Source organism: Synchiropus splendidus, chromosome 18, assembly GCF_027744825.2.
Source record: "Synchiropus splendidus isolate RoL2022-P1 chromosome 18, RoL_Sspl_1.0, whole genome shotgun sequence".
Taxonomy (NCBI): domain Eukaryota; kingdom Metazoa; phylum Chordata; class Actinopteri; order Syngnathiformes; family Callionymidae; genus Synchiropus; species Synchiropus splendidus.
This window is the reverse complement of record NC_071351.1, coordinates 1,415,831-1,442,263: the sequence shown is the minus strand read 5'-3', so window position 1 is coordinate 1,442,263 and position 26,433 is coordinate 1,415,831. Positions and strand designations below refer to the sequence as shown.

The 26,433-nt window shown below is 46.4% G+C and overlaps 1 protein-coding gene across 17 annotated transcripts in view; it reads left to right on the top strand.

Moving 5' to 3' along the window:
* The window catches only part of camta1a (calmodulin binding transcription activator 1a), a 268,368-nt gene extending 241,955 nt beyond the window's left edge, over window positions 1-26,413 (top strand). For 4 of the 17 annotated variants that reach the window (XM_053849460.1, XM_053849457.1, XM_053849453.1 and 1 more), the window contains 17 exons: window positions 803-943; window positions 2,303-4,566; window positions 5,187-5,313; window positions 5,671-5,805; window positions 15,949-16,145; window positions 16,468-16,664; window positions 16,765-16,843; window positions 16,925-17,291; window positions 17,349-17,824; window positions 18,320-18,498; window positions 18,649-18,892; window positions 19,465-19,536; window positions 19,607-19,627; window positions 19,729-19,931; window positions 20,052-20,126; window positions 20,333-20,363; window positions 22,167-26,413. In XM_053849460.1, coding sequence (XP_053705435.1) covers window positions 803-943; window positions 2,303-4,566; window positions 5,187-5,313; window positions 5,671-5,805; window positions 15,949-16,145; window positions 16,468-16,664; window positions 16,765-16,843; window positions 16,925-17,291; window positions 17,349-17,824; window positions 18,320-18,498; window positions 18,649-18,892; window positions 19,465-19,536; window positions 19,607-19,627; window positions 19,729-19,931; window positions 20,052-20,126; window positions 20,333-20,363; window positions 22,167-22,199 — 4,841 coding nt within the window. In that variant the 3' untranslated portion in view covers window positions 22,200-26,413. Of the gene's footprint in view, window positions 1-802; window positions 944-2,302; window positions 4,567-5,186; window positions 5,314-5,670; window positions 5,806-8,952; window positions 9,187-9,398; window positions 9,699-15,948; window positions 16,146-16,467; window positions 16,665-16,764; window positions 16,844-16,924; window positions 17,292-17,348; window positions 17,825-18,319; window positions 18,499-18,648; window positions 18,893-19,464; window positions 19,537-19,606; window positions 19,628-19,728; window positions 19,932-20,051; window positions 20,127-20,332; window positions 20,387-22,166 lie in introns of those variants that run through there. The other 13 variants (XM_053849462.1, XM_053849461.1, XM_053849469.1 and 10 more) reach the window with 11 other exon arrangements.
* Window positions 26,414-26,433: the final 20 nt, after the last annotated feature.

The following is a 26,433-nucleotide window of genomic DNA, read 5'->3' as shown; positions in this document are numbered from 1 at the left end:
AAAAAGCTGAAGCTTTTTTAAATATACTATTATCACTGTTCTTCCAGCAGCTTGAGACCAGTGGAATCTGAAGCTGCTCTACTGACATCTACTGGTCAACAAGTCGCTTAGTGAAAATGTAAAAAGATTCTGAACATCCTTCTCTCTTTGGGCTGCTTTGTTTCTGTAGAATAACTTTGAAAGAAACAAGGAAACTGCTTTAATTTGTAGCATACAAGATCCTTTGTCTCTATTGAATGTGAACCAAAGTGCTTTCTTATCTGTAAAAGAACAAGTTTGCTATTTCTCAAGTCCCTCCAGCCTCACTCTGACTCGCTTTAAAAATGGATTTAGAATGTTTAAATGGCTCGATTGATGGGCTTGGATCACGAGGGACTATGATTCTTTTGTCCAGTAAACAGCCTCTCCCACCATGAGGTCCATGAGTGTGTCCCTTTAAGAGAAGTGATCTGGGTCACCAAGATGCTCTTTCTGTCAGTTTCATCAGCTGTCATCAACCGAAGACGACACGCTTGCGCCAGACATGCATGAACTCAAACACAGCATTAGAACGAACATGCACATTGGACCAAAGAGAACAAGTGAAGCTCAAGAAACGTGAAAAAAAGTGAACGATCAATCACTTGGAGGACTGACAAAGTGTTTGTTTCCCTCCAACTTAACAAAGGGAGCATGGCGGCAGGTGCTGTATCGGTGCGAGGGAGTGGACGGACAGGAAGATGTGGATGGGACGGGGGATGCTGGCATGGCTGGTGGTCTGTTGAGCTGGCTGACATCTCTGTCTCCTCCTCTCTCCCGGCAGTTCATGGCATCAAGTGGACTTGCAGCAATGGGAACAGCAGCTCTGGCTTCTCAGTGGAGCAGCTAGTGCAGCAGATACTGGACAGCCACCAGACTAAGCCTCCTCCCCGGACTCACAACTGCCTCTGCACAGGCACCCTGGGTAAGGGCCGAGACCGTGGGATGGAGTCTGAGCCTTTTCTGTATCGAGGCAAACCCAGATGCACAACATACAAATGAGTGCACTCAAATTTCCTCTTCTTTTTGGCAGCGTGCCAAAGATTTTAAAAAAATCATACTTGATATGGCCTTCACAAAGTTCTTGAAAGGGCCCTTTGGACCATTCCTTTTTCAGCAATGAATCTGACATGCTCTCAGATTAACATTTTAAATGATTGTATTTTCAATGTAATTAAAGTATATCGGTGTCCGAATATCCCCACTTACTGTAACAACAGAAGTCACAACATATTTTGTCGCCACTGTCACACAAAGGTCATTTGCTGGAGTCCAGTGGCACAATTGTATGTTGTGCTTTTTTGTCAAGTTTTCCAGTTTTTTACCAGAGCTGGTCACATGACCGACAGTGCATTATAGCCATTAGAAATCAACAAATGACAATTAGTTTATAAACCCAAGAACCTACAGATCACCACCAGAATCGTATCACTGCTGACTAACCAGGATTTTTTTCATTGAACTATGTTTGACTGTCATCATGAACAGAGACCCCTCACTCTGCCACTCTGGGATTGGTGGAGGTCAATAGTTCTATAAACACATGGACTCACCTCAACTGAGCCATCTGGTGATGCACATAGACATCAGGGATGTTTGACTCAGCTTTGCAGTGTTCCTCTGTTTTGTGTCTTACTTTGCTTTGTGTCCAGTGAAACTGACTGCTCATCTGAAATCACATGACATTTCCATCGCAGGATGCTCCATAACATAACGGCTCTTCACCATCTACTGATTTTTAGCCCAGCCTGCCTAACCATTAAAAGTCAAGTGAGAATATTGGTTACTGTTCACGGTGCTCACCGCGGCATGATATTTGGCAGGATGCTCTGATATTGGCGCTGGATGTTGTCTTGATAAATCTTTGTCGAGTTATCCATTTAAAATTGGCCTCGTGCTAACAGAGCTGGAGCAGGAGATAACGTTTCATAATGTTGACATTTTCCACATGAGGGACGTCAAAATGGTTGACTTTAAATTGACGTGTATCGTGTGCTTTGTTGAAAGGTGGACTGACAAAAGAGCCGTGAACAGCTCATGCTCTATGATGTTTGTGTTTGTTCGTGGAGTGCAGTCTGGGGAGCTATATTGATACTATACATGATCATGCAGAAGGAAATTCTAACATCCTTGATGATGGAACATCTCTGTGCCATTTTGCTGAGCAACTGTGCAGCATGCGTATGAAAGTGAAGCAGCACTCTGCAGTGAACTGTATTAGAATTTACAAGTCATGTCTGGACAGCTCTGTAACACTTCCTCTCGCCCTTTGTCCTCTCGACAGGTGCGGGAAGCAGCGTGCACCACAAATGCAACAGCGCCAAACACCGCATCATCTCCCCAAAGGTGGACCCCCGTACCGGGGCGTACAGCAGCGCTCACTCTGAGGTCCAGAACAACGACGTGTCCGAGGGCAAAACTGAGCACACTGGCCATGGTGGGGGGAAGAACTCTGGAGGCGGCGGAGGTGGGACAACACGGGAAAAGCGCAATGGCAAAGTCCACAAGCCGGTCTTACTGCACCAGAACAGCACAGAGGTGTCATCCACCAACCAGGTGGAAGTGCCTGACACCACCCAGAACTCCCCGGTGTCCATCAGCAGCGGCCTCAACAGTGATCCAGACATGGCCGACAGTCCCGCGGTGACAGGCATGAGCCACGTGGCGTCCGTCATGTCGGGCTTGTCCCAGGGTGTATTTATGTCGGATGTGACCGGGGATCCAGTCTACAGTATGTCCCCCACCGGGGGCCCCAACACTCACCTAATGGGGGCTGATGCTGCCTCGCAGGGTTTGGTGCTGTCCGTCGCCTCTGATCGCCACAAATTTGCTTTCCCCGGGGGAGGAGTCGGGGAGGCTGGAGCTGCCGGCGGCGGAGACAGTCTGGCCATGCTGTCTTCAGCTGGTGTCTCTGAAGAACTGGTACTATCCAGCAGCCTGGATGCTGCGGGCCTCAAGATCCCGGAGACCAACATGAACTTTGACCCTGACTGCTTCTTGAATAACCCCAAACAGGGCCAGACGTATGGAGGCAGTGCACTGAAGACGGAAGGCAGCACTGCATCCTCTTGCTCTTCCAGCGCCAGCACCAACGGGAACCTGCAGCGCTCCCCGTCCATGTCCGACAACAGCTACAACTTCAACTCCAATCTGGTGAAAAACATCAAAACTGAAGACACGTCCTTCGAGCAGCAGCTGGCCAAGGAAAGCGGGTACCAGGTGGGATCGGTGGTGAATTGTGGCAATGGGGTGACAATGTCGTCCGGCGCCAGTTCGGGTCAGGGGAACCTGGGTCTGACTCCGGCAGGCTCCCTGCTTCCCTCTGGTGGAGGTCTGAGCCCCAGTACAACTTTGGAGCAGATGGATTTCAGCGCCATCGATGCGAAGCAGGAGTACACGGCTGGAGCAGCCACCGTCAACTATGGCCAGGCCATGTCCAGTCCGCATATGCAGCACCAGAGCCGCTCTCCCAGCTTCTTCCTTCAAGATGCCTCTCAGTCCAATCAGCAGGGCAGGAACAACTTGGGTCAGAAAACCCATCTGATGGAGCACAACTCCCACGACTCTGGAGCTTACATGGGCCTGCAGGTGGTGAAGACAGAGTCGCCGGGCAGTAATGGGCACCTCCACCACCACCACCACCACCAGAACCAGCACAGGATCAACTGTAATGGCGCGCCAGCCACCGACGGTCAGCCAGGGTCCCTGCAGCTTCTTCAGTACCAGGGAAACTTTCCTGGACTGGGTGCCGATCATGAGGAAGTGGTGGGCCTGGAGCAGTCTGGCAATGTGAGCTCAGTCCAGGCTGCCGAGGGCACAGCAGACAGTCTGCTGAAGAACGGGGACCACATTCAGAGCTGTGCCACTGCAAGCGGAGAAGGAGGCGATCACTATCTCCAGCAGACTTCTGACGGAGGAGTGGGAGGTTCTGGAGAAGGGGTCGTGCTTCACAATGGAAACAACAGCAGCGACAGCGGCAACCGCACACAACAGCAACAGCAGCTCCAACCGCTTCTCCAAGGAACTAACATGGTCCAAGGTCTTTACAACAGTGTGGGTGCTCACCAGGGACTCGGCACCGGGGCCAGTAACGGAGGAGGGGCCGGTTCGGGCATGGAAATCAGCTTGGATCACTTCGACATTTCTTTTGGAAACCAGTTTTCAGATCTAATTAATGACTTCATATCAGTGGATGGAAGTGGCTCCACCATGTCCGGAGGTGGAGGTCTGTATGCCCACCAGCTGGTCACGTCCCACAACTCTGAGAGTCAGGGCAATGGAGGAGGAGCGCAGCAGGGTCAGGAAGATGCAGGCAACAGAGGAAGCAGCTACAACCCCTCAGACCTCTGCCTGCAACCGTGCTGTAGCCCCCAGGCGCTGAATGGAGGAGGAGGAGGAGCAAACTCTGGGGACGCAGGATCCTTGTCCTACATGAACGTCGCCGAGGTGGTCTCCGCTGCTGTAGCTCACGGTGCTCTGGGGATGCTCCAGGCCACTGGACGGCTCTTCATTGTCACTGACTATTCACCCGAATGGTCTTATCCTGAGGTAAGTCGCAGGAGTACGGATGCACTCGCAAGCTTTTGTTATTTGAACTCAAAAGAAGCCAAATTTGAATTACACTGCTGTGTGACTGTGTTGACAGCCCTTGGCACTATTTAGCTCCAATGAAACCAAGACGCTTCAATTTAATATACATCTTCCATTTGAAGCATGGATAGCTCTTCTTTACCAATAACTGTTTTGGTTTAAATGTTTTGTTTTCAAGAGTAATGTTTTAGCATCCCAAATACTGACGTATTGAAGAATGGAAACCTGCCAATGAATCAGACAAAAACGTACGGAACCAACTGAAAATGTCTCGTCTCTGTTTAAAAGACAATATGTCTGAGAGAAATATAATTGTTTTCTCTGTCAGTTGTTGCATGAGTAGTTCGTCTTTTTTTGCAGCAATGACCTTTTAGTGCCACCAGGGTGAAGCAAAGCCCCGAGTTAAAATCACAGATGAACGATGATGTAGTGACGCTGATAAACCACTGGATGGCAGCAGAATGTCAGAACAAATCAGTTGGCGCTCGCGTGCTGTTGTTTTCATTACCGAGCGCTAGATGGTGGTCTTTACACGGCAACTGTGGTGACGGCTGTGACTGACTGTTGTGTCCGTCCAGGGTGGAGTGAAGGTGCTGATCACTGGCCCGTGGCAGGAGGCCAGCTCGAACTACAGCTGCCTATTTGACCAGATCTCAGTCCCTGCCTCTCTGATCCAGCCTGGAGTGCTGCGCTGCTACTGCCCCGGTAGGTCCCTGGCCCCCACGTCATCCAAGGACTTGTTGGTTGGAACGTTTTAACTCCAGATATTCTGGCCATTTAAAATAAGTGTCTTTTTATTTATCTTTACCATGACTTATTATGAAATGTGTTTTGCTGCTGGCTATTTGGACAGCAAAGCGTCGCTTGTTGTTTGTTTAGATACAAAGGTAAAACAATTATTAACACATTTCTGTAGCTGTTCTGTGAGTCAGGATTATGAAGAGTCCATCGATAGTTCATCCAAGTTACAACCTCATTAAGAAAACGCCATCCGCCATAAACGACAGCCGTGTGTAGCTACAGTCTCACTCACCAAATAAATGTCTTGATCATTGTTTGCAGCTCACGACACCGGCCTGGTGACACTTCAGGTGGCAGTCAGTAACCAGATCATCTCCAACTCTGTGGTTTTTGAGTACAAGGCTCGAGCTCTCCCTTCACTGCCTTCATCTCAGCACGACTGGCTCTCACTGGATGGTGAGTCTTTCTGCCTTGACTCAGCTGCCTAAGTCATTCCTGCTGACTCATCAAATGACCTGTTGCGTGCGTGTGTTTCATTGCGTCTTTGCTTGTGTTGAAGAAGCACGGACACTAATGTGAGAGCTATGGTTGTACTTTATGAAGCATCATGAATGCAAACGTTGGAATATTTGACAGAATTGCGTTGCTTCTATTTTGCAGCTTGGAATGTTTTTGCCTTTTCGTGCATTTATATGTGCACAGTTCTGATTCAAGAAAGGGCAGATAATGGTGTGTTTACAAGTGTCTTATGGTAGTGTTTATCAGATGACAAACTCTTCTTCAATTGTCTCTGTTAAATAGCAGATTAGTTCCGCAAGGACAAGCCAAATGGGAAGTGTATCGGATTATTTATATCACACTAAACAGTCATCAAGTGCTGCTTTCAGTTGGAAACACATTGCAATTTGAGCCTGTTTCTCTCAAGTGATCTTCCTTGTGAATGAATATTGTTTTATTTACATTTTATCTGTGTTCACTGGGATTATTGGTGTGTGGATATAACGCAGATTAAGGAAGCGGATGAGGAGTAATTCACTTAACCGTGACCGTGTTTATCTTCCTTATTGATCACCCTATGCCACCTGACCAAGTCTCATTCATTAGTATTTCAACACCACTGGGATTTATATCTGACCTTTACTCTCAGACACAAGTTTCCCTTTCTTATGTTTAGCTGTAATAGCACACCTAACCTAATTACAGAGGAGAACTGCGACATCTAAATGTTAGAAACATAAATCTATTGCTCGACAAAACAAGATGAGGTCATTTCATAGACTTGCTTCACCGCTGTGAAATGGCTTTTAGAGATATTTGCCTGTGCTTTCATGAAAGTCTGACAGTAATTTCTATTGTTTGCCTTATGTTCATGACAATACAGCGCAACAATCAAAGTGACTAGAGCTGTTATCTTTGAAGTAAATCATAGTGCAGCTTATTTCTGTCTCCGATGGAAGGAGACACGTGACCTTCCGATGGTCACTGAGGTCATCTGCTTAACTAGGGAACTGTAATTAGAGGTTGTCTCTGATGCGATGTTTCATTTCTCTTCTCGCGATCTAGAATTTGAAGTAAACTGGCACATGAAGACTGCGAACATAGGTTGAAGTCGTTCATAAGTGTGTCGTCCATTTACATCCAAAGGGATGATAATGTGATAACGTATGCACGGATAATGTGGCAGTGAACAGTAGACAGTTTTAGTTCTTTTACGACTGAATTGAGTGCCTCATGCGCACTATACTTCAAATGAACTTCCATATTCTAGTCCAATGGTTGTCTGTGTGCATCTCTCTTGGATCATGTAATGGAAGTCATGCCATATAGGCAAAGAATTGAATGTCATATTTCTCTTTTTGGGTGGAGAAAAGCAATGTTAAATCCCCGTCTGGTAAATTATATAACTGGAGTCATCTGAGGTCTCGGCTGAATCTAAGAAAAAACAATCACTTCTGCCGCGAAGGTGGCTCACTGATGGCCTTTCTTCGACCAATCCGATTCCAGTTCTATCTGAGGCTCGGAGGGGTGTTGGGCTTGGAACTGAAATGTATGACAGTGAGTGTTTTGTATGCGTGTGGTGCAAAGGCAAAGCGCTGCTGCAGTGCTCAAGCATTGACAGGATAAAGTAGGGCACGGTGAAGCTCCGGCTCCCAGGACAGCTGCATTGCAGACAGCCCTTGAGGGAGTGGAAGTGAGTAATCTGGAGCTGGCAGCTCATACGCAGCAGAACCTGGAGATCCCTCCGCCATTCATAGGGTTGCTACCTTACTGGCCCATTCACAGAACCAGTCGAGGAGGAGCTGGCCGTCTCAGTGAAACACAGCCCACCCTTACCTTTCTTACATTAACCCTTTGTCTGCCACTTCTCACCATTTCTACCTCATTTTTCGGATGCCTCAAAATATGGTCAACAGCGCTGGTTGTCTTTTGTAACACAACTATGTCAAGAGTGCCAGTGTTCATGTCGCGAACCATGTGATTTCCAGATTCTTTCTCCTCCAGTTTTACAGTGATGCTCATGAGTTGTTTCTTGATGCTGATATATGGGATCTGTGGATGGCGTTATGAGATTTATCACAGAAGAAAGTCTTTCTTCTGTACTTTACTTTTATGCTTAAATCTTAATGAATGGAATAAGGAAAACCCTATCTTAATATTTATATTGTGCTGTCCTTATGGTATGATCAGAAATATTGCACTTGATGTAGGAATATTTTGGACTTCCTTCTGCCAACCCTTTCTGAAGGAGTGTGTATTTTTGTGTGTACGTGAGGATCCACGCAGGACTGTGGTTGATGCAGGTGGATGGTGTCAAACCAATCCACTAAAGGGCCTCACTGGGCGCAGGTTTTTGTTCCAAGCCAGCCAGCACATATGGGCCGACCAATCAGGTGTCACCTGAAACAAGCAGCACCAAACTGGCACTTGTGATTGGGGAGCTTAGTTAGTTTTTCTCAAGTCAATTTCACCCTATTGTGTCTTTTCAAAAGTCAGTTTTGGGATTGTATAGTGACACGAGAACAGTGGTGAGTCTTTATGATGAATAATGACTTTATTGATGCAGTACTAACTTCAATGAGTGAGTCGCTGAGGGGACACGGAAGTTATATTCAAACAACTGTTGCCGTCGCTCCTCCATCCTCGCAGCACTTGGACTTCATTCAGAAGTAGGGCAGGACGCGATGGTGCTGCATGTGTAATCACAACTGGAAATGCAGAAGGCTGCACAGGGAGTGTGCTAATAGTGGCCCTCAAAGAGAAAACGGCCTGGCTGCACAGACTCCCTGTTAGAGCCACCGATTAACTGGGAAATTTACGTGCAACGTAAAGTGTGCAGCTGTACAGCTGAGTGAGTTAGCGCTCCAGAGGAACACTGTGATGTGCTAATGGCACAGCTGCCTGCCTGCCTTGATTTGTCATAATGCAGAGTGGGGGAAGGGGCGCTTTTTCCTCTGCAGCACTGCAGGTACGGAGCTCATGGGCTGGACACAAACCGTGCCGGGGCTGCACAACTCTCTCATAAGTGCCTAATCCTGCGCACGGTTCTGCATGGGAGCTGCCAAGAGGCACAGCCTGGCTTTGTAAGTCAGGGGAGCGCCTTGCTGGTGAGAGTGGAGCGCGCCGGCGTGAGCGACGGCGCCAGACCAGTGCACACAATGCAGGCGCGGAGGAGAGGGCGTGTTTGGTTCACATGCTCAGCTACCGCAAACTACATATTTGTTAGTGTCTGGAGGACTGACAAGGTTGCCTCGAGATGACTTCGTGATGAGAGGAAGCGCAGTGAGGAGAGACGCCCAGCTGCCAGGAAACCTGTTTGAATGGCACGTACTTTCCGAGGTACAGTTAGTGTGAGCAACACCTGTGTGTGTGTGTGTGTGTTTACCGGTTTTGTTGTTTCACTGCGGGCTAATATCCGCGTCTAGCAGAAGCACTGAGTGTGTGCGAGCGAGCGAGCGTGTGAGTGAGGTGGAACAAGTGAGGATGGAGAGGAGGAGGGGGCTATTTGCGAGTGAGCGGTCTTCTTCCCTCCCGCCCTCCCTCCCTCTCTCTCCCGCTCGCTCTCTCTCTCTCTCCTCCCTCACTTTATTCTATTGTTGACGAGTGTTCTGTTGAGATTGGGCTTCAGTCCACACCAAGGATAATATTCTGTACCTTTTCAAAATTTGTTTTCTTCTTTTCCTCCGTGCCTGGCAGTAGATCGAGCGTCAAAGTGTGGTGGCAAAACTGCAGCTATGTGTGGACTTCTTCTTTGGGTCAGGATGCCACTGAATGTCACCTACTAAAAGACAAAAGCGGGACTTTTGGGGGGGTTCTGGGGTCGACTCGATCCATGGAAAATAAAATAGAAGGTTAGAAGTTTCATTTGTGGCTGTAGTGATGTGCTGTTTTGTGCTTGCTGTTGCTCCAGACACGTGTGTCAGTTAGTGCTTGAAAAGTGCATGTTTTACTTTGACAGTTGTTGTCATGACCCTGCTGTGTTGTCATACTTCAGGCGTAGTGGAGAGGAGTTTCGTCATGCCTACAAGTGTTTGACATGTTACCATAGCAGGCTGGATCATGACCGTGATGGTGTAGTTTACTCTTGTTTGTGTCTTTCAAATTCATAAGGGGTATTTTTGCTACTTCAGTGTACTCGAACACAGACTTGCCTCTCAGTTATAGCTTGCCTGCGTGCACGGCATCCTCACACCAGGTTGCCTCACGTGTTGTTGGAAGTCTTGAAGTTGCTCTAGCGCAGAGAAGAGTTGACGCATCCCTGAGTCCTTCCAAAGAAGCCAGCAGTCATCCGTCAGAACCCATATATAGCTCGGTCTGAATTCTGCGCTGACCCATGTAACCACACACACACACGCACCAATTAATCAATTAACATGAAAGTGCATCTAAGTGCGTCCATTATTTCCGCATCTGTCAACAACCACGCTGAACTATTGCTTGGTATAGATGATCATGTGAGTGACATTGTTGCAGATGCATTTGTTTATCGACCTGTTGCTGGTGAAGCAGTGAGTTAGAGTTAGCGTTGCTCTTCTTTGGCGGCTAACTTCTGCCCGTTCATCTGCTTATGTTTCATCTTGTATGTTCAGATCTTGGTGAGTCAGTGGCATCCATCTGGTCGATGGGCTCAGTTGTAGCTGTGTGACAGTGAGTGTTTACACCTGTAGCTCATAGATCACATGTGTCACCTGTGTGTGTGTGTGTGAAGTGATTGCTACAGCAGCTCGACCAATGAGTGTGTGGTCATTGATGTTAGACAGTGTTGGATTATGACTTTAACTGGTCGACTTTGGACATGCTGGTGTGTGGGAATATGGCAAATTAATTCACTGTATCATATTGCTTTATGAAGTTGAACTTGTGTCACTTCTATCACTGGTCATCGAGCTGTGCTGCAGAAATTATGCTGCATTTTTCATCAATCTTTCACTGACTATAACATGATGTATGCTGTGTAATTTGAAAATCCATAAAGCTCAAGACAACCTGTAGCCTGAGACTAAAAGCCAGTACTGTATCAGTGTATTAGTGTGACAGTAGATGACAATAAATCCCTGGTGGCGTCTGCTCTTGGCATTTTACCTTCACACTGCCACTCTGAATCTATCAGCCTCTCAGATTGCGCTCATATTAACCTGTACCACTGGACAAATGCCAGGAGGTTAAAAGCTGCTTTGTCTTTGTGGTGAAGTGCCGATCAAGCAATGTGACCTTTGTTTGCTGCTGATACACTCCCAGGTATGGGAAAGAAACTCAGGATAATAGAGAACAATGCACACCGTGTTCCAGGGAACTTGCTTTCAGACGCCGACTTTTGTTGTTCATATATGCGAGTTGTTTTGTCCTTGCATTTAAGATGATCCAAAACAATAGTTTTCAAAGGCATTCATTAAATATTGAACAAACAGGTCGTTGTAGAATAAAATATTTTGCAAAATTAAGAAAAGCTGATGGAAATCATGACGTTATGGAACTATTTTCTAAATGCTAGGCGCATGAGACAGTGTGGGGGCTGTAATGAGAACTATTAAATTACCAGGTCACTGCCCTGAAAACCACTCTCGGCGTGTTAAACAAAATCATTAAAGAGGCGTGTTGTGTGATGTTTGCTTCTCAGGGAGAGGTGGTGGGATGACAAGAGCCTGGTGGCAAAGTTCTACTCTTTTGCAGTTTACGACTCTAACTACGTTCACATGCATCAGAGGTTCAACCACCTAAACTGTAACTGCATCAGAATGAAACGGTGACTTTTTCCAAGTTTAATTTTGTGACTCTTTGTGACTGTGAGTCTTTTATTTTAAATTCTCAGACTTGTTTATTGCAGCTCAGATGCTATTTTGTGCTGTGCCTCAATTTAAATTTGTCCCATGAATGCATTTAGCTAGAAATGGGACATCTCCCCCATAAAAGAATATCATCATGTCTATTATAATCATACATGGATAACAAATTATAAGAAAAAAATGTTGTTAGCATCAAGATAATTATCCATTTGTGGCATAAAATTCACTTTGCGTATTGCATAACAACTTGTTGATGTGTTTGAAGTAGATAAAATCTAAAGTCTGCACTGATAACAAGTCCATGACTGAAAGATTATGAGGGAATAGAGGCAAAAATGTCAAATGCTTATTTGCTTAGTAGAAGGGGTCTTTGATGAGTAGCCCACCATGTGTTCCAGCTGCTGCCACATGCTGTGACCTCTTCCTCGCCATGGTCGCAAATACCACCCTCTGTCTATCAGCTCGCATCCCTGCCCGCAGGGAGGCTGGCCTTCAGTCCGTCTGCTGGGTCACATGCCAGAACCTGACTGGCTGTGCCGAGATAATGAGGTTCAGTGCGCAACTTGACTGGCATTCACACAACCGCCGCTTAGCAGGAGAGGATTTATGGATGTCCTTGCTCTCTTAATCGGAGGTTTGCTGTGTCAAATGCCTCGTAAGCCCACGACAGACAAACTTTATGTTCTCCGTTTTCAATTTAAATCAAGCATGTGAATAGAATAAAGTCAGTTTGAAAGTGAAGTGAAGCATCTTTAAGCAGTGTGTTGCACTTGTTTACAGGATGTGGGACCAAGGGCGTTCACTCCTAACTGTCTTCAATATCTGCTCTATTAACAACAATATCACTTTTCTTTTCCACCATTTTACTTTTGACCTTATGGCTTTTATGTTATACCGGTAATTCATGCCTATTATGAATTCCATCTGCCGTACAGAGGCAGTTTGAGCTTTAACTCTGGAGTCAGTACTTTACCCACCATGGAATGGGTGATGCTGCGAGTACCCAAAAGTCCCGTGGTGACCTGCACCGTGGCGTTGTTTTCTATATTCATTTATTTCTCTCGTCTCATTTCGCGAGTGCCAATACCTGCGAATTCTCCAGCTGCCTGCCTTCTTGCTTAATCTCACTCCAACTGTGCATCACTGAGTAGCAATAAACAGCCCGGTGCTTCTCGCTCCCTAATTTGTCCATATATCAGGAAGAGCTGCTGCCGCCTCCCAGAGACGAGGCAGCTGAAGTGGGGCAGGACTGAGGCTCAGTGTGGGTTGTAAAAGCTAATGAGAAGCAGTTAATAGTAGACAATCATCACACACCGAGGAATAGAGCTCCCTCTTCCTCGAACAGTTCAATGATCCATCATGGTCGTTCGTTATCAGCCTCGCTAATACGCCTTCATCATGTCAAGCAGTGTGCTGAAGCCCACAACGTCACTCGACCTGCCATCCCAACAGTGCTACTGAGCTTCTTGTAGCACTCTTCATTGTTTCTTCATCACTGCCTGAATGTGAACTCCAGCTAATACATTTGTCGGGCATTGCTCTGTTTATCAATGAACTGGTCCTCTGTTGTTACATTGTAATTACCTGCTCACAGGTCTTCAGTGAACAGCTTTAACAGTGAAATTAAATGATGACCTCTGTATTTTTTAACGTCGCAGTAAAAATGTAGGCTGAACACGTGGTTAGATGATGCTCTGTCTTCAGGCTGCTAAAATATGTGTCATGCTGGGTTTTGTTGTAGCCTGGGATTTAGGATTGTAAGTGGATCATATGAAACTTAATGTATTGTTATCGTATCTACTTCAAGGTCTGAATATTCAAGATGTGAATAATGCAGTTTAGAATCAACTTTCCCAGCTCGCCCTGCATGTACAGTACAGCTGAGTCAGTTGCGCATCATTGTACACCTAAGACCAGTAAACCACAAACCTTATTTCATGCTTGCCGTGGATTGACTGCCATTGGCAAGCATTTGACTTTTCTTGGTTTTTATTTTGTTATTAAACTTTCTGTGTCTCGCTTGTCATTTCCACAGACAAGAAACTGACACGAAAAAGTGTCGTGTGAATGAATGTCAGTCCAACTAGTCGTTCAGTACAGCAGACATGTTCCACATGTGCCACAGATTTTGGAGAAACTTTTCTGGTGATCAGACTAGAATAGAGTCGACAGTAAGCCAGGTCAGCCGAGCAAGAAGTGCAAGGTAAATGCGAGCGACAGGAATTCAATCCTGATGGCTGTTTGAAAGAAGTTTTCCAAAGCCAAAGAGGGCGAGCTGAACATTCAGCCACGTCTGATTCCACATTGTCACAAAGGAGTAAACCAAAGAGTGGGAGGGCGGAACGATGTCACTGTGTAGTTTCCATCTGTTTGGCTGCTTACCTTCCATTCCTCCTCCCTCTCCCCTCCCATCAACCCCCCCCATCCTCCCACTGCAGTGGACGTGCAACGCATTCGTAGCAGCAGGCAGCAGGTGGAGATGACATCATCTGCACTGCAGCACACTGCAGCACTGGGTCTGAACAAAGACATGTCATGTCAGCCTGCTGCTAACTATCTCTCTCCATCCGTCTATTCATCCGAGTTATGTAAGGAAAGGAAGCACAGTTTAGCACTGATACAGGTTGAAGCGCCGTGACCTAATGCAACTCTCCGACTCTTCACCTGAGAAAAGAACTCGGAGGCCTTCCTCGTGTCAACGTCTGCTCTCTAAACACAGAAACCCAAAAGCGGAACGTGTTTTCAGCCTTAGAAATGTTAGCATTTTGTTCTTACAGCAAGCAAAAGGCACCCTTTCCGTCCATATTCATTAATCAAAGCCTTGGAAGGCACCGACACAGTTGGTCTCCAATGATGGCAGATGTTTGACCTCTTTTTAGAGAAGTCTTGCTTTGACATTCTCTCCTGATTCATGCTGCCTGGATGCTGTAAATGTCAGCAGGTCGTGCTGTGAAGGCTTCCCACTTGGAGAGCCACATATGGCACCAACACCGCAAGCCAGGGGGCTCAACCCCACTCCAGAAAGAAGATTTTTTCTTTTTTCTTTTCATTGTTTGTCTTACTCTCCCCGTTTTTGCTGCTGTACAGTCCATCTCCTCCCCTTCATCAATAAGCCAATAGCATGCAGGCAGAGCGTACACACACAGCCATGTTCCTGTCGCCTAGTTACCGCTCGGCAGCAGGTTGCCACAGAAACGGCCTCATAGTGGCTAAATGGGGAATGCTAATGCAGTCTTTCATGCTCCCTGCTGCAGTGGGCTTTTGGTGCCCATCCCATTGCACCGCCTCAGTACCATGTGCCTGTTAGGAAAATGATTTGTGATGTCTCAAAGTTTACAATGTGGCTACTGTCTGGCTCCAACAGAGAGCAGACTGGAATTCTGCTACAACATTACAATACGCAATTTTTACGCCGCACTTAAGTCACTTTAATGAGTAAAACAACAACAGAAATGAAGTTTGGGACCGGATGGAGGTACGTTCCTGTACAAGGATGAAGAAAAGTTTTTTGACAAACAATATATATCACAAAGGAAAGAAAAACACAGCTAGCCACAGCTCCATCATGAAGCGCTCCCCCAAAGTCAGCTGGCTCCATTTTATTAAATAAAATTAATATGCAGTGCAGTTCCCAAAACTGGCAATTTCAGCCCAACCCTGGTTTGAAAATGGGTTTTACTGTGACAAGGATGACAGAGACGGACGGTCCGACGGCGCTTCAAGGACGTTTGTCAGGGAGAAAACTGTCAACCCTCCCAACTCTAGCTGTAAATGATAAGAGGCAGTCAGTCATCTTGATGTAATTCAGTGTACTTCATCAAGCGGGTGGTGTCCTCCTTGAGTCCTCTCCACCCACTTGTGACCTCCTTTTGAAGTCCTGCTGATCAACATCCAGCCAGTGACCAATCATTCCGACTGAAACAGTCGAATCAGGCCACTGCCTTCGAGTGATGTAGTATGCAACATGAGTTCAGTGATGGGAGCCATTAGCGGATGATGGATGGGTTTTTAAGGGTTGTTTTAGTTAAACCGAAGTCAATGATTGATGCTCTTGTTTTCACTTACATTTGCGGCACATTAATGCATATACCAGTGTCGTCTGTCGCAGATGAAAGTGGGAAATTGACTTCCTGTGTGCTTTACAGAATGACAGAAAAATAATAGCTTGCCATTTGTTTTTAGAAGGTGTGTGCTTCTTCTTGTGCCCCGAGTCATTAAGACAAACTAATGCGGCGGTGCCGGCTGTATTTGTCTTGTCAGGAGGAAGTATTGTTTGTGGTCATAAGATGTGTTTTCTGGTGTGCCTGTGTCCTTTCAGATAACCAGTTCAGAATGTCTATCCTGGAGCGCTTGGAGCAGATGGAGAGGAGGATGGCAGAGATGGCCAACCACCAGCAGCAGAGCAGCACAGGGAGTGGCGGAGCTGGAGGAGGAACAGGGGGATCAGGGGGCGGTGGTGGTGGTGGTGCCGTCGGTGGTGGTGGAGGAGGCGGCGCTAACAATAACCAGTCACAGGTGAGGGGCTTGTAATTGTTTGAATCATGATCAACAAGTGTAAACCAAAGTCTAATGGGAACTGCAGAGAAAACTCCTGCAGTAATGTTGTACCATCTCGGTAGGATGAATTACAGACTTGGAGCTTGGCACCCTAAAGTAGAGACATGCCAGACTCCACTGTTTCAGTGTTGCAATGAAGCCACACTTGCTTCAATATGATAGATTGTAGTACATCGACCTCTGCATCAGAGAAGCCAAAGACTTGAAATCAAACGACTGACTGAAGTGAGTTGCACTGTTCGCGATGAGCTGTCACAGCCTGATGTCGTCTCTGTTGAAGTGTGTGTCCGGCCAGCTGCAGGCCAGCAGCTCCTTCGAGAGTCGCGTGGTGGTGGTCTGCGAGAAGATGATGAGCCGAGCTTGCTGGGCAAAATCCAAACATTTAATCCACTCCAAGACTTTCAGAGGGATGACACTCCTGCACCTGGCTGCAGGCCAGGGCTACGCCACCCTCATTCAGACACTTATCAAGTGGCGGTAAGAACCAAATACTTGCAGTAATGGCTCTGGCTTTTTAATTGCTACAAACATCACTAAGCAGCAACAAGCTGCTAATTGTTTTCTCTCTTGTTTGCAGAACCAAGCACGCAGATAGTATTGATTTGGAGTTGGAAGTGGACCCTCTTAATGTGGATCACTTCTCTTGCACTCCTCTGGTAAGACTGATGTTCATATCCGTGTCATCCTTGCCTATCATTAGGGGGAGCAAGCGAGGCTCATAATGGGTTTCTCTCCAGATGTGGGCGTGTGCGCTGGGCCACCTGGAGGCAGCTGTGGTTCTCTATAAATGGGACCGACGAGCCCTCGCGATCCCGGATTCTCTGGGCCGCCTTCCTCTGTCTATAGCACGCTCCCGGGGTCATACCAAACTGGCCGAATGTCTGGAGCAGTTACAGAGAGAGGAGCAGCAGCCCCCGGCCCCTCTTCCGCCCACCACTCGCATGTCTTTCTCACCAGCACCTGAAAACTCAACGACAGACAGCTGGATGGTCAGCTGGGCAAATGACACGGTCGTCGCCCCGGGCAGCAAGAAAGGAGGACCTACCACCACCACCACCACCATCTCCACCACAACTACGTCCAGCACCACAAACACCAATCCAGGTTGGAACATCGAGTTGTATTTTTTAGATCTCTTTCTTACCAGTGCTTTCTCAACAGATTTAAGAAGACCAAGGTCAGAACCGTCCAACTACTACAGTAGTGAGGGCCAGAGAGACCTTCCACTCGCTAAAAAGCATAAACCAAACCCAGAAATGTTTCAGACACGGCCCAACAAGGCCATGTCCGTCCCCTTGAGCTTGGAGCAGCAGCAGCTCCACAATCTCTCCACCAGTCCCAAGAGCCAGTCCTCAGAGGGTCTCAGTGCTGACAAAAACACGTCTGTCGGAGGCAGCGCCACGACGGCTCGATGGAGCTCGAGAGAGGGCTTTCCCCCCGGAGGATTAGGAAGGAAAGGACTTGGTGGCAGTGCGACAAGCAGCCTTGGAAAAGAGAAACTGGTCAACAGGTTACGGCAGCGGGAACAGCTGGGCATGCTGGTGATGGCAGACAGAGAAATGGCAGATGCAGAACTTCTGTCCTACCGGGAGGATCTGGAAAACCAGGATTGTCTCACTCAGATGGATGACCTACAGGTGAGAGACCTTCATCTTCTGTAGCTGTTGAATCAAGCTGCTTTGTCACACAGAAATGAGGGAGAAAGCTGTTAATTCTTCAGTTCCTCCACTCACACACATTCACACGCACAAACAATAGTGATAGAAACTGTGTGGATATTTGGGAAGGGCTGTTCAGAGCCACTGAGGTGAAATCATCTGCAACATTGTCCAGCACGCTGACTCCATCTTCAACAGTAGCGGAAGACATTAAAGCAACTCTACATTTGACTTCACACTCTTGTGCCTCCTCTTCTATGTACTTTCCACATCGAGTATCCATCAGCTGCCACTCTGATGTTGACCAGCTCCGAATAATAAACTCTGTTCATTGATCAGTCCGCCATTGCCAAGTGGTATTTTCCAACCTTCCATCTCTGTCTCTTCATACTTCACTGCCATCATTATGGTTTACATCAACATAAGTGGGTCAGAGCTTCTGCCTTACTCAGATGCCTTTGCCTCGACTGACAGGTCAATATGATGACACTGGCCGAGCACATCATTGAAGCAACACCGGAGAGGATAAAGAGGGAGAACTTCACAGCTGCCGACTCGGTGCCCGCAGACACTTCAGGGGTCAGCAACACCATGAACTGGCTGGCCAACTACCTGGGAGATGTGGAGCAGCTGCCGAGCATCATACACTTGAGGTGATGACTCTCCACACAGCAAGGCTGATTGTGTAGCGTTCTCCACATCGCCATCATTCAATTCTTTTCCTTGAAACTTGGACAGATGAGGTCTGTCCGCTTGTAAGCACAAGCAACTAAACCATCTTGTCTGTTCTGTTTTCCTCTCAGGTCTCTGTATAATGTCCCCTTGGCCCCGTCGTCTAATCCCAACATCAGCCCTGGTTCCTCTCCCTTGAGAGAGGGACCCCTGGAGAGGCCCGTGCTTCCGTCGCCAGCAGACTGGAGTGAGTTCATCAACGCCTCCAACAGCAAGGTGGAGCGAGACCTGGCTCAGCTGACTCTGTCAGACCCAGAACAGAGAGAACTGTACGAAGCTGCCCGACTAGTCCAAACTGCCTTCCGCAAGTACAAGGTACAGGCCTGAGACGGAGGTGTCGTGTTTGTGTGCTGCGACATGCAGTGACGGGTGTGCGCTGTTGTTCTGAAGACGTTGTTGTTGTTTAGTTCCACTAACTTACAAGGTTGTTTGGTTCTTGTGCCTTTTCTGTGGCGGTGTGTTCTAATGACTCTTATTCTTCCATGTTCTTCTGCTAATATTTATTGGTGTGTTCAGCATGGAATTTTGGCTTGAACAGAGCATGGCCTTGCTTAGTGTCTCTCTGCACTCCCTACATTGACAGCTACTTAGTTTGGTAATGGCCTGGAATAATGCCTGTTAAAAATGACCCCCCCAATCACAGCCCTCTGTCGCTCCCCACTCTGTTTCTTCTCTGTGCTCCCACCTGCTGCTGTATTCAGATTGTTTTCCGATCAAAAATGTCCCAGTGTTCTTGGGAGCCCCTTCGTCTGCTCCCATGATCCAGAGGTAGACCTTCGGCCCATTTCTAACCGCCTCTTCAGTGCCCTCACATGAGACCTCGCCACTGTGGCCAAGAGGAGGTTGTACTGTTGACCCCTGACCTGTACCAATGTACTCCTCAACAGGGACGACCACTAAGAGAGCAACAAGAAGTAGCTGCTGCTGTTATTCAACGGTGTTACAAGAAATACAAACAGGTGAGCTTGGCTGCTTTAAAAATTCAGAAGCGAAGGATCACAAGGTGACCTTGTTTTTTCTGCCTACAAGCTCACATGGATAGCCTTGAAGGTAAAACGTCATCAGTGCCTGGCGCTCGTATTGTCTTCCACGCCAGTCCAATCGCCTGGTTCTGTTTCACTGTTCAAACATGCATGTCTTGTCGTCGACAGTATGCACTTTATAAGAAGATGACGCAGGCCGCCATCCTTATCCAGAGTAAATTCCGCAGCTACAACGAACAGAAGAAGTTTCAGCAGAGCAGGAGGGCCGCTGTACTCATTCAGCAATATTACCGCAGCTACAAGGAGTTTGGCAGGCTAAAGCCGCACCAACGTGGGGCGGCTGCTGCTGCTCTGGTGCAGCACAAATTGAGGTAAACACAAAGCTTAAGAATGTGGTCTAACTTGCTTTGATGGTCACCTGTTTGGTTGGAAGGTCTTCAGTTCAGTCAGAGGATATCATTCGTCTCTTGTTTTTTTTGTTTTGTTTTTAGAAGTAGTCTGCTCACAAAGCGGCAAGATCAAGCTGCCAGAAAGATTATGAGGTTCCTGCGTCGCTGCCGCCACAGGTAAATGTGACAAGACAACATTAAACCTTTAGTTTAGGTCTACAGTTTGTAGCTGTGAGTTTATTTTGCTGAAGGAATTGGCTGGTTAGGTTGTGTCTCCTCCCATACCCTCCCAATGTTTCTGGCCCCCACCTGTCCTCGCCCCCCTCCACAGTGCATACTGTGTGCTAATAGCTGTTTGGTATTGTTTTGCTGTTTATGCCAAGCCCCTTGATGGACCATAGACTGTTCAAGCGGGTGAGTGCAGCCTCAGCAACTCAGTTCGTGCCTCTCCAAGTCTCTCTCACTCTCGGTCTCTCTTCCTCTTTTTCCCCTTTATTGTCCTTTCTCTATTTCACTCTTTCTTTTTTTATTAATACAGTTCTATCTTTCTGAGTTGGCAGCCTTTGCATCCTCTCCCGTCCACCATCTCTCTTCTCTCCTGTCCTCCATCCACCTTCTTCTTCATCACTGTTGCTTGATGCCTGCTTGCATGTCGACTGCCGACTGGAGCCACAGGTTTCTATAGAAGCTCAGATTTATTCTTAAATCTTGAACTAACAACATACTAATGAATGACAATTTCTCTACGACATCTAACAGGCTCTTCTCTAGCAACTTGTCCCGCCGGACATGTTGTTTGGTTCTATTTCAGTTTTATGTTGCCAGTTCAAGAGGTGAAGGGGCTTTTTCTTCTCCATGTTCTACTCTGCTGCATGTCCAGTGCTGACGACTTTGGGTCTTGCTTCTTTCAGTCCAATGGCATGCCAAATGAGCCTGCTGTTTTCCAGTGTTTGCTTTTTTTTTTTTGTCCTTCGGACTGCCACGATCAGGACGCTTCACTCTGGATGGAGCAGTGAAACATGCTTTTGTTAATGACGCAGTGCACACATTCCTCACTGACACGGCAGACATGTTTTTGTATTTGCCTTAGATACGTGGCATAATGTCATGTGGGTCAGGCGGAAGAGATGGCATATAGGTCACGGAAACAATAGGATCCTCCTCCCACTGGGACGGCCACCTAATGGATTTGTACCTCCAGGGAGATCACCAGCATAGCAGGAGGGATGGCTCACACCCACAGACTATCACACACCGTGTCCTCGCTGCTTCAGCTGCTCTTCATTGCATTAATATTGCAGTGTTTACCTTCCACTCACCGTGGCTTAATCCATCCACAGATGCCTCGTTTAAAAAGTATTGTGTACTCTCCGTGTTCGACTGATATAGTTGGCAACTTTTTTAAATACATTTTACTACTTTTTTGAGTTGTGTCTGGATGTATGTTTTTAAGATTCATCTTTAGCCTGCATCAAAAGTCTTTTCGTTTGGGAGGTGGTTGTGATTGGTTGATGGTTTAAAAGCCCAGGTTTAAAACAGGCAGGACAGGTATTGAGCTGTAACCACGTTCATTGAAAATCCATTAACAAGGAGCGACTGGCAGGTTCCAGTCGCAGCTGCTGGAGTCACTTTACCTGAAGCCCCAGCAGTGCTATCAAATAAAATGTCGGTGTTTGGATCAAACTGGCTGACCACGAGAAGGGCTTTCCGTTTCCTGAGGGAGTTACTTTGAGAATCACTCCTCTCCTACGAGCCCCGATTAGGTATGCGGTCTGGTGCTTCCATGTCGTTCAGCTGGGGCTGAAAACACGCTCGCTTTTTTAGCTCAGAATCAATGGTGGTCCAGCGCTGTAGACTAATATAATAATTGTGGACACGTCAGGTTTATAGGTATAATATAATGAAGCTGGGCAGGGAGAATGAGCCGCTCACTTGGATCTCCGTCGTCATTGGAAGCACAACTTAATGAATGAGTGTGATGAAGGCAGCAGTCCGAGCTGCGGGTTGATACGGTGAACGCTGAGGGAACTGATGCTCACGTGTGGACTCACCTCTGCTTTTCTAACCATCCTTCCAAGACAACATTTCCCACAGGTTCACACTAACTCTTCCTTTGTCCAGGTCCTGATCAAGATGGAGAAACGGCTTGTGATGATGATGATGATGCTCAGGATGGCTCTGTACTCATGGCTGTTCTCTCCATCTTTGTGTTTGTAGGGTGAAAGAATTGAAAAGGGACAAGGAACATGAGACCCCTCATCAGAGCCCCCTCGCAATGTGACATCATTCTCCTGACTCCTTTTTTTTGTTTTGTGTTTGTACCCGAGACATTTTACAAGAGAAATGGAAAGAAAAATGTCAACGCTGCGGTTATTACTTCTGCAGTGGAACTTGTTTAATAACTGAACAACATGCGACACCATGTTTCCACACATCTCCTCCCTCCACTGACTCTGGATTAATATGGTTTGGACCGGGTGGGGGCGCAGAGCTCATGCTTCTGGCATTTTTTGCACTTTTTCATGGATTCATTCGTGGTTTTCGGAAACAAAGAGGTCACTGCAAGTCCAGCGAGGTCAGTCGCTCCGCAGGACCTGTGGAGATGAGGAGAGAAAAGGCTGCTGCTCACGTTCTCAGAGGAAGACCGCGTCGGAACACTCTGGGCTTTCATATGCTTTGGTTTTTTTAACTTTTGGAGAAGGATTTTTTTAAGCCAAATATTATTGGTTACCCACACTGACCACCTCTTTCCACTGAAGTAGATTTCTATAATACTCCGGGTATATCAACAACTCCTCTGTCCCACTGTGCTCTTCCCCATCATTCTGCCTGCTCGGGTGGAGCTTCACCTGAATGTAGTTTGGGGTGAAACATGCAGAAGCTGAAGGAGGATGAAGACGTTCTTTAAAAAAAAAACGGAAAAAAAACAAACAAACTATGCTTTATCATATCTATATATATTGTCACTTTATTACTTGAATTTGTTTCATACTGTCAGATGTATATGTTCCCTCATGTCTAATATACTGGTGAGCTGTATCTCCAAATTCTATGTTGTTAATCCTGCCAAGAAAGGAAACGCATGACTTCTTGGCGAGATGTTGCTTGTGTACTTATGGTCGAGTCGTCAGCCTCTCTGTTTTACTTTCCACTTCAAGCGGACGCATCCACTGCTTCCCTCTCCAGGGACGACGTCTCTTTTGTATTTTCCTTTGTGTGTTTATCGTTCAGTCACCGGCTCCCGTGAAAGAACTGGTCGTTCTGGTCATGCAAAATTGTTATTGTTCTGTTTCAGTGAACTTCAGAGCCTGCAAGGGCTTTTGAGGGGAAGATCACATACATTGCCTTGACATCTTAGAGATTCCTTGACGGGTTCCTAAGCTTGTCCCAAAATAGGGGTTTGACAAATCCATATTTTTGACAATTAAGCGATTTTTCTGTATATAAAGAAGGCTGGAGGTACATATAAAAACACTTAACCCATTGGGGATTGTATTTTAGAGATATATTATTTTATTCATTAAAAAATGGGACAAAATAGGTACGAGACAAAAACAGAATATTTGTATAGTTTTCTTTGAATGCCTAAAAGTACGGTTGTATTGTTTGTATATAGTGTAAATAACTGGGATCCAAATGAGCTAAGTGCATGAAAAGTATAAAGAAAAGGAAAAATAAAACAAAATAGTAGTGGCTATGCTCTGTAAAGCTCAGAATATTTCACTATTAGAGTATTTTATTTAATTTGGATTGTTCTTGAGAAGAACATTTTGCTAAAGCATGATGTTACTGCAGTTAAAAAAAAAGTCGGAAAAACCATGTACTTAGAGTTAGGAGAAGTCTGCAAATGATCTTAAGAAAACTTTTATGTTTGACTTGTCGGTATGTTCTTTTTTGTTTGTTTGTTTGTTTGTTTTGACTTTTGGGCTACCAATAATCTTTCGCCAACGGTGCCATGGTCAGTGAATGAAACATAGCTCAGTTTATTGTTGCTTAACTGATAATCATGCAGTGAGACGAGCGAGATTGGTCTCTCAATCCTCCCCGAAAAATCTGCCATCGATCACGAGATTTCTCAATATTTTGATTTCAATGCAAATCGAATGTGACGCGCTACTGAGGTTTCTGTTTTTATGATTGTATCCAGCAGTGAGGTCTTCATGTCATTTGTTCTTTGATGTTGTTCCTCAGCCAGTATCGATGAATGAACCTGTCGCCGTGTGAAAGTGCTTGTTCAAGGGTGCCATCCTCTCATTTGACTGCAAACTGACAACACGTATTTAACAGTCAAGTGCAGCCAACAGCAGGACACAGGTCGAGAGTCGAAGGGGCGGATGGCGTCGAGGTGCCTCTTGCTTGCTTTTGAATTGCATTTATGCCCTGTTAAAGTAATTTTGTGTTCATTATTATTCAGCCAAGAATTGTGTTTATTGTTTTTTTAAGTGCCTGTCCACCTGGTCTCACAATATTGGTGTCAAAATTCACAGTGAGTTTGAGGTGTTTCAACTCAAAATGAGCTGACAGACCCTGAGCTAGTGTCAGTGACCCTCTCAGCTGAATAGAGACCTGGACTGGCCCTCGCAAAGCTCAGTTGGGGTTTCAACTCTTTGACGCATTCTTTGCGAATGCGTTTCATAGTCATTTCTGTCCTTATGTTCCTAAAGATGCCTTTTCACCTCATAAATCTTCACTCTTGTAAGCATCCAGGATTAATATTGCAGCTATGGTTTGGCATCTTGAGGCTCTGATTTTAGACCTGAATGACAGAAGATTAGCTTCACCGTTTGCTCCTCCAGAAGGCTTCCTTCATGTCATCTTTCTCCAACCTTCGTTGAAATTCTCTTTGAGCTCCGTTTATTTTCAGGGTCCGGTCCTTAACCTTTGGCCAGGGCTCTTTCCAGATGCGTCTCTCTTTTAAGCACGGCCATCTAGAGTGCAGAGGATCTCACGCTCCTCCAGCGATCAGCCAAGGTCACTTCGTCTGGATGGTTTCTTCCATCTTCCGGAGAGCCGCATTATCCTTCAGATATAAGGTGATTGGACATAATTCACAGCAGAAATTAGCCATATGTGGCGGAATCATGTTCTGCCCTTGAAGCGGCCACATTTCTACTTCAGCGATAATGACAGCTATTGCAGAAGTGTCTGTCCAGATGAGCGAGCATCATGACCTGCCCTCCTTTATTTCCGTCAAAGCACTCCAGTAGACTTGATCAGTTTCTCCACTTTCTTCCTTTGAACCCTCAAACGTGGCTGACTGAAACTTCATTTGCTTTTTTTTTCCCCCCACCGCGGTCTGCTTGGTAGAGCAGAACAGGAAGTGGAGGCAACCAAAGGAGGATTTCTTACGCTTGCATGGGTAAAATAGTTAACTGGGTGACAGAAGTGCACCAAAAAGCATGTTCCTTTTCCTAGAATCAGTAGCCAGGCAGGACTCGGATGAGCCTTTGGAGTGACAGGACGAGGGCAGACGACATGGCATGTGACCGGAGGGCAGACGGAGGTCTTAAGACGACGCAAATGATTTCCAAATCCAGCTTAGTTTTTGTAGCCTTTTGTTCATTCTCCGATTGATCCGGCCCAATTCCACTTCTCTTAAGTGGATGAGCTCATCCGTCAAAGATGTACGAGACACGACTTGAACACTGCCTGATCGAAAGGGTTGTAGACTTCTTTGGCGCTGACTGCCGTGATGCCCATCTCCCCTTAAAAACCACTCAAAATACGACCTTTAATATGCCACTTGTGTTAGGAAGCCAAATTTTGAGAGATTGACTCAGACTCAGAGTATGAACAGTGTGGGCGCACAGAGCCGATGGGACAACAGTGACAGGTTACAATAGCATCCATGGGCAAAGAGCAATAAAGAACCGAGGGAAGTCTCAAGAGGTTGGACGCTTGTGCAGCGGACGTCCTCTTATGCAAATGCAAGTATTGCAAGACGAGCATTCAGTAGTTTATGGACCGCAATTTTACGGCACCCTTTACCGAACTGCACGTTTCATCGATTCCAAAAACCGAGAAGAAAACAAAGACCCTGCTTTGATAGAAAGTGGAGGATCTTTGACACTCTGCATGTGAACTAGTGTTAGATCTACTTTCCCTTTCTCACTCTTCCTCTGTCTCACCCTGTTATGTGACCTGAAAATCCCCCTCTGCTCCTGGAAAAGTCTCATCTCTTCCTTGGTTTCCTCCTATTGTGTTGGCTTCCTTCTCGCCCCCCTCCCCTCTTTTTTGAACCTTTTATTTTTGTAACTGTGCATGTACAAGCGTCACTAACTCGATGGATATGTTACAAAAAATAACGAGATTTCAGCTGCTGAAGCCATGCAAAACATTTTGAATTGCCCTAAAAAATGGAAAATGTTTTTGAATGCTTTATATTCTTTCTGCTGTACAATAATAAAAAAAAAATGAGAAAATGATAAAAAACAAAAACACACTCTGGAGGTTTGCGTCTTTTTGCTTTAACGTCGGACCATCA